The following is a 7,884-nucleotide window of genomic DNA, read 5'->3' on the forward strand; positions in this document are numbered from 1 at the left end:
CTTTTTATATAAAACAGTACAGTTAGTTCACATAATATACTCTGGATAACAATATAGTTTTCAGAAACTTAACGCGGTTAAAGATTCAATTTCATCAACTTAATATCTAAAGTTGACAGTTCACAATATCCTATGTCCTGCATTGAAAGGAGTCTGCGCATTTTTGGTCTCTTGACTGTATTAGTAGGTAATATTTATATGTACAAACCCGATGTCGGCAACAAAGCTATTATGTTCGTCATTTTATAATATCACCAGCACTAATCATTTACCATTAAATCATCATTAAACCTAGTAAACTTATCTAAATATGTATATATAATATATTACATCAATTTAAATTTTGACAACTGAATACCGGTAATGTGCAATTTCGATTAAATTTAATCAAATTCGAAAATTAAATTAGGCCACATAAAATTTCTAAGCTAATACACAAAATAATATTTTGTTACATGGAATTAGAAAATTTGTAATCTTATCTAAATATGTATATATTTAACTGATAGTTTCAATTAAGGATTAGACGTCAAGGAATCAAGCAATAATGCATAATTCTTGAAAATAAAAGAAAAACAGATCGAATAATTATACATTAGTATATACATTTCATTATACATGAGTTTTTGTTTCGTACGTGAATCAAATTTAAAATATCTCTCAAAAGATGTTTTCAATCACATATAAAATACTAAAAATTAATCTCTTTGCACAATACGTCACTACATGTGATACTCATCGCAAAAGAAAGAAAACGATAATTATTATGTAATTCATTAAATACATGTTAGACAAATTAGTGCGAAAGAATATTTGCCATAAAGCAAAGTCGAAATATCATTATTAAAAAAAATATATATAATTTTTATATGTATTAAAAATACTATCTAATTTCAGATTATTTATATATATATATTCATCTTCATCGTACATCGCTTTATGCCATGCGCACCATAATATTAACGTATCTTTCGCGAAAAAAAGAAAATTTTCGCAAGATACAAACAACTCATAATGTATAATGATAGTCACAGCTGTGTCAGGCCATTACGTAATAACATCGTTTTTGTTGGAATTACTGGCCGTCACCGACGCATTATCTGAGGTCTCTACATAATAGTCAGAATTCGACATCACGGAATTTACCATGATCCCGCGTCGTGTCGGTGCGATTTGAATAGGTGTTGAAAATGATTGAGCGTCCGCGTATAAACTCACCGTATGAGGATTAGTACTACTAGTCGAACGTTCCAACTCCTGTGATTCGCCTATAAATCGAACAAAATATTATAAACATTTTTCAGTGATATATTATATGCAAGATAGTAATTAATCTTACCGTTTATACTATGAGTATCAGATACCAGAAAAACGGTGACATTAGATGGTTCACCGGCACTAGTACTAACGCCATCCTCGGTAGTAACGTAAGACTGCTCAGAATCGGAGCTATTATCACTAGAATTACTACTGTCGTGTCTAGCTTGTGATCTCCTAGCTCTGTTAAAAGGATTTTCCCTTTGCCGTGTGAACGTTCCTCCTTGTGTACCTAAAAAAACATTTTTCTGAGTTTCGCAAATCCGTATTATTTATTGATCTTGAAAAGAAAATAATTCGTACCTTGGTGGCCGTCACGAATAAGAGGTGCTGTATCATCGTCCGAGTCACTCTCATCGGTCACAACTTGCTCGTCAGCTGCAAAAACCTTCCTTTTGCAAACAGGACAAACCCTTCGATTTTTTGTTAACCAAGGGTCAATGCATTTTGAATGATAAGCTGAAATTAATAAACAAATAGAGAGAGTAGTAGTTTAATATTTCTGATATCTTGATTAAGATAACTGAAGAAAATTCTGGTTAAAAAAAAAAATATCGTTGTAATGGAGATGTCAAGTAATTTATTAGAGAAACGTACCATGTGCACATGGTAAAACTCGTAATTTCTCTCCTTCTACATAATCGTCCAAACAAATGGCACACGTCTCATACGGATCACCCTTTGTATACTTGTGTATAGGAATCTTTTTTAAACTAGAATTAGGCAGCCTGTGCCTCCGTTGTCGCCTTCTATCCTTTATGCATCTGACAATCTATAGTACATACGGTATTAAAGTCGATAAAATATTATACACACGTGGTATTTTATCATCGCATTTACGACTTACCATAAAAATAACTATAATTAAGAAACATATTCCAACAACAATAGCGAAAGGCAAGAGCAAATGGGTATTAATATTGAATGGCAGATCATCGTTAATTATTACAAAATAACCCTGATTGTATAAATAATTATCTTTGATAACAAGTCCCGTAATTTCACCAACAAACACAGATGGTATCAAAATTCCTACGGGATCCTTTGCTGACATCGGTTCTGAAATAAGACAATCATCTCTTTGCCATTCATTGAATAGACAACGTTTTAGTGCTTCTATGTGTCATTAATATATGGCTAGTTTACCTAGTTCATTGCTGTTTACATTGTGAATAATAGCAGCATCATATCCAGCTTCCTGTGCCATTCGAATTTTAATTTCAAAGCTACAGTTATAACGTCGTATTAACGCTATCCAATTACCAGTAGTATTATTGTTTGGCGGAGCCTGTATTTTATGGCACGCAGTAGGAGGATCGGCATAAACCACCATGCCCTAGTAATATTGTATAACAAAATTGAAGAGATATAAAATATATATTGTTCATTTGTTACAATAACAACATAACTAAAAAGCTATGGCTTTTTAGTTGCTTGTAAAAAAAACTGAAAAGTAAAGAAAAAAAATATACTTTAAAGATACATTTTATTCTTCTTTCTACAATTATTACATCAATTATTTCAAAATTAAAATTTTAATGATTCCGAACATCAGCTTTATTTTTTTATTGTTGCACTAAGACTGCGCTAGAACTTTTTTTTACCGTTTTTGTCAAATATCAAACCTATTTCACTTTAAATACAGAAAGTATATACTTCAATCTACACAAAACAAACTTATTCAAACTTATTTTCTGAAAAACTTCGTTTTTTTTACCTAAGTCGTAGCAAATTAGCGATATATATAAAATTTATTATACAGGTGTCCAGTGATATATGGTTAATTAATCCGAGGATAATTCCAGGACATTCTAGATAAAAATTTTTATTTTTCTAGATCAATTAATTTTCATTACTTTTATTGATTCGCGCAATATTATATGTTTCGTATTTAAGTTAAGATTCTATATGATGAATTAAAACACAAATAAATTTGAAACAATATTATTTACTGATTTAATAATATCAAATAAAACATTCAGTAACGATAATTTTTCTACTATATTCTATTTTATAATTGCAGATATTAAATTCAAGTTTTCTATTAGTAACTTGCCGTATTAAATCTTTAAGGGAAGGCTTACACCCAAACACAATTTCTTTTCATTAACGTATCCAAGCATCACCTTATTAAAATTATTAATTTATTGGCATTTCATTAAATACTTAGATTTCATAATCTCAAAGTTACTTGCATCTTTTTCATTTGCAATCATCCCATCATAAATATCATAAAGAATGATAAAAATTCCAAGTCAGTCCTGAAATTCCAGGAGTTTTCTAGGATACATTAAATTCCAGGATAATTCTAGGATTCAAGAAATTTTAAAAACTGAACGCCCTGCTATAAGAAATTATATATATATATAATTTATTATAAAACAAATTCAACAACATACCTTGATGCCTTCCGGAGATATTATGCCTCCAAACTTGGCAGGCATATCGCGAAACTCCTCTTCGATCTGTCTTCCAATTGTAGAAAATACTAGAATATCCGCACTGCTGTATGCAGCGAAGAAAATCAAGAAGATAAGCCATAACAGGACTTGGTGATTTAAACAGCACTGGCGCATTTTGAAATCGGTCTAAACATCCACCTTTTCATCAAGTTCAGTATTTCTCCGAGATCTCGTTCAACTGATTCATTTTACGATTGCTAGGTTTACTTTGCTGATATTATAAAGAGTGACATCCAATGCAGACAGAAGTACATCTTAAAAAGTGCAGCCAGGCTGCTCTGGAAGAAAATAAATATTATTACATTCCTTCTTGTTAATTCCAAAATTACATTCTGTTGCTCAAATATATTCACGAAGTAAATCTCTAATAACTCTTAGATATTGATCCTACAATAGACACACGCGATACGCGATACCCGTATTCTAAACGAAATGATTCACAATACACGCCCAATCTAAACAAAGTAAACAAACTGTGCGCGGCCGGTAAAGTACTAAATGATTACACAAATCGCGCTAAACACATAATAATCTCCCAAGAAATTGCTCCAAAATCCTCGAGACAAAACCAATTTATTATCCACGATTTATAAATGGATCTCCGCGCAGCTTCTTCTGGTCCATGCGGCGCAGGAGAAGAGGAAGAGAGATCTTCGCCCTCGTCGACGAGGAGCGAGGAGGAAACACCTGACATCAATGGTCGTTTACTACGCGAGATGAATTCGAGTTTCATGTTGATGATTCTTGCTCGGAGACGAGGAAAATCGACAATATGTACGAATCGTATGCGAATGAGATGCGTGCGTTAACTGCATCGCGTGAAAAAACGGGTCAATGGGCTCGCTCAGTTTTGGAGCTGATCGTAGATAACCGATCGACGACGACGTCGCGGGGAGCGGCGTGATTTCGGCGCGGGAGGAACGTGGATGATACGTACTTCAAGATCAATCGCGAGTCTCTCATCCGCACGCGACCATTAGTCACTCGACGTCAAGAACGTTCCCCGACCGACCATTGATGAGTTCCTCGGGGAAGAGGGGGGAGGGATCCTCTTTTCTCCACTGTCTTCCTTTTCCTCCTTTCTCGAATCCTTATGCGTCTAGGAAACGCTTCTAGAATTCTTCCTGGATAATCTGGATCGTCTCTGACCGGGCGACGGAAGGGACGGGCACGTCACGAACGTCGCTTTCGAGGTTAGTTGCGTCTCATTCTTCGATTAGTCTTCCCGTGAACGTCGGACGAGGGGAGGGACGGCGACGACGCGAGCGGACAACAGCGGAGTGGACGATCGACAACGGCAGCGTCGATCGATCGGATCGGTGTCGCTCGCCGTGCAAAGGAATTGGCTAACTATAATCAACTACAATGAGACAAGTTGTCAGTCAGTCGGACTCGCACTAGTCGCACACAGTACGACTCGCACTAGTGCGTGTGATCCACGGCCAATCGCGTGCGTACGTAGGCGAGAGACGGCCTCGACACGCAATTCTTTTAATTTGTTCTTTGTAACCGATCTTCTGGACTTTTTGCTTTTTTGTCCTCTTAAAAAAGAAAAATATGTAATATTTAATGACATTTTTTTATATAATGAAATATCTAATTATAATGTTATAATTGTTATTCTGATAACTATATAATTATTATATGCGTAATAGATATTATGGAAATTATATTGTTATAGGATCTCTAATTATTCTGTTATTTATATAATAATATCTTATTATTTATTTATTTTAGCCGATTATATAATCTGATCTTATATTACATAATTTTTATTAGATTGAACAATGCAGTGTTAACTCATTTTATAACTTAAATGATAAGTACATTCCAATTGATTGCAATTAATTTATATTTGATTTATTCTTGTGAAACTACAAAATTATTTTTTATTAATTTTAATGTATTGATTAACGTTTTAGAGAAACAGAGAAGATGAAATGGATAAAGAAATAAACTTGAGTGTTTAGTTTGCTGTTTAATCAGCGATTAGCAAACTATTCAAGAAATTCCTGTAAGATTTAAAAACTATAGAAAAAAAATTTCTAGTTTCAATAGCAAACTATACATTTATTCTATCTTCCGTTTCATTAAAACAATAATCGCTACTGCATTGTGTTCAATCAAATAAAAATTAACATTGACAAATAAAACGCCAAGAAAAAGAAAACGATGAAACAAAACTTTAATCAAAACATATTTTATTTTTGTGTATACAAATTCAAAGATTTACATAAATTCTCGGCAGAAAATAATGAATGATCATCAAACGATATAAACCTGATAATTGTTCGATTCGTATCTCGTGCCATGACAGAGAAAGTGCATTGGCAAATTCACAAAGATCAATAAACTAATGAAGTCTGAGATCCTTTAGATCCTTGGGATATCATAATTGTTTCAATTGTTGTGTTAAGATGTTGCTTCAGGCCCACCAAAGTATAGGACCGCCTTTTGAAAACATGTATGTGAAATCAGTGTAATGTATCTTCTATTCTCGAAAGTACAAGTGTGACAATGTAGTTTTACTTGCATTTACTACAACCACGCTGATATGTATCTTCTATAAAGATACGTATCAGCAGTGCCAAATGTCGCACTATATATTTTGTACTGTTTCACTTATAGAAAATAACAAACAAACAACGAGCGGCGTACCTATTTTATACGAGCAGAAATGTACCGTACAATCGTCATTATTACGACATGTGCATCACTGTCGTTTTCTTTTTTTACGATGCATTACATACAGAACAACATTATATACATTACAATATTTATAAAACCTTCGTTCGATTGTAATTTATGCAAATTCGTTGCAAGTTGTACATTACGAAATACGATGTGCAGGATACACGACTGGAAAAGTTTTATCTAAAACAACACATTCGATTTATAGCCGCAGTATAAAAAGAAAGTAACAACAATCCGCGATACAATTTACAACGATACATTCGTTTCGGAAAAAACTGAAGAACTGAGATTAAAATCGAAATATTTGACGAAAGTTAGTTGACTTCACAGCAAAATGTCGTTTTTGTAAAAAATATGTTACAAAAAAATCACAATCAGAAAGACACGAATATAACGAAGCTGACGTGCATATTCTGTTAAAATATTAATGTAAAATTGTCAGTCAAGATGGCGAGAATCCTGTTAATTCAAGGCACCGTCAAACAACATTCGATATCGTCAATTTCCGTGTATTTAATGTAGAATCTAAGCTTCATTAACAACTATTTACAATTACCGTAATTTTATCCCCATAAGAATTCAAATCCGTTTTATCTACGCGAGAATCCATTGCCGCGAGCCACTGTACTTTCATCAGTAGTTTTTCTTTCTATCTGATCAAATCGATCAACTTGCAAATCTCAATGTATTTAATACAGAATATAACTCCCTTTACAATTTGCAATTATTTACACTTACTATAATTTTATCCCCAGAAAAAACTTGAACCGTTTAAATTTGCCCACGTGAGAACCTATCATCGAGCAACTGCGCTTTCATCAGAATAGTCTTCTTTTGTGCTTGATCAAATCGATTGACTTGTAAATCGATATCTCTATCAAATGGCCTTCTCGTTGATATCCCAGTCCGTTTTGCTTCCTTTTCCTCTTTCTAAAAAATAAAATGTATACAGTACACTCCAGCGAATGTATGAAAATAATTAATTTGATAATTTGAAGATTATAACTTAAAAAGATGAATTAAGTTACCTTCTTTTTCTTGGCAATTTTGCTTTGGTGCATTTCTACTAACGATCTCTCATGTTTTCTACTTTTATCCACTTCCTTGTGATATTCATTTACATGTTTTTTCTCTGATTCTCTGAATCTTTTTGCTTCCTAAAAAGTATGCCACGAGCATAACATTAGTACAGTAGAACTCCATTTATCTGCACTCTATTTATACGAATTCGTACTGTTCCATTATACAAACTATAGCTCTTATTATCCGTAATTCGAATAATAGGAGTTCGACATGGTCGACTTTAATTTTCTGAACGTCGATTCCTATTATAATTAACTAATAAGTACTGATAAAAGGGAGGCTAATGAGCCTTTATTATCCGAATTATTTGGTTATCGGAATTTTCTTG

The 7,884-nt window shown here is 33.2% G+C and overlaps 2 protein-coding genes across 8 annotated transcripts in view; both read right to left on the reverse strand.

Moving 5' to 3' along the window:
- Positions 1–926: 926 nt before the first annotated feature.
- LOC108754419 (E3 ubiquitin-protein ligase RNF13-like) lies at positions 927–5,223 on the reverse strand. Of its 4 annotated transcripts, none has more exons than XM_018496675.1 (8): positions 4,717–5,223; positions 3,717–4,052; positions 2,464–2,653; positions 2,165–2,376; positions 1,915–2,089; positions 1,621–1,776; positions 1,340–1,549; positions 927–1,268 (listed from the first exon to the last, which is right to left on the reverse strand). In XM_018496675.1, exons 2-8 carry the CDS (start codon positions 3,891–3,893, stop codon positions 1,048–1,050), a joined length of 1,341 nt encoding a protein of 446 aa, XP_018352177.1. In that variant the 5' UTR covers positions 3,894–4,052; positions 4,717–5,223; the 3' UTR covers positions 927–1,047. The 4 variants fall into 4 exon arrangements, with proteins under 4 accessions (XP_018352177.1, XP_018352174.1, XP_018352178.1 ...); XM_018496672.1 differs by having other exon boundaries at positions 3,717–4,057; XM_018496676.1 differs by lacking the exon at positions 4,717–5,223 and adding an exon at positions 4,286–4,302.
- Positions 5,224–5,992: 769 nt separating this feature from the next.
- The window catches only part of LOC108754551 (zinc finger CCCH domain-containing protein 13), a 7,051-nt gene continuing 5,159 nt past the window's right edge, over positions 5,993–7,884 (reverse strand). For all 4 annotated transcript variants that reach the window (XM_018496957.1, XM_018496956.1, XM_018496954.1 and 1 more), the window contains exons 4-5: positions 7,502–7,630; positions 5,993–7,403 (exon numbers count right to left, since the gene is read on the reverse strand). In XM_018496957.1, the coding sequence (XP_018352459.1) occupies positions 7,245–7,403; positions 7,502–7,630 (288 nt within the window). In that variant the 3' untranslated portion in view covers positions 5,993–7,244. The remainder of the gene's footprint in view (positions 7,404–7,501; positions 7,631–7,884) is intronic.

The sequence above is a fragment of the Trachymyrmex septentrionalis genome, unplaced genomic scaffold (genome assembly GCF_001594115.1).
Source record: "Trachymyrmex septentrionalis isolate Tsep2-gDNA-1 unplaced genomic scaffold, Tsep1.0 scaffold8, whole genome shotgun sequence".
Classification (NCBI taxonomy): domain Eukaryota; kingdom Metazoa; phylum Arthropoda; class Insecta; order Hymenoptera; family Formicidae; genus Trachymyrmex; species Trachymyrmex septentrionalis.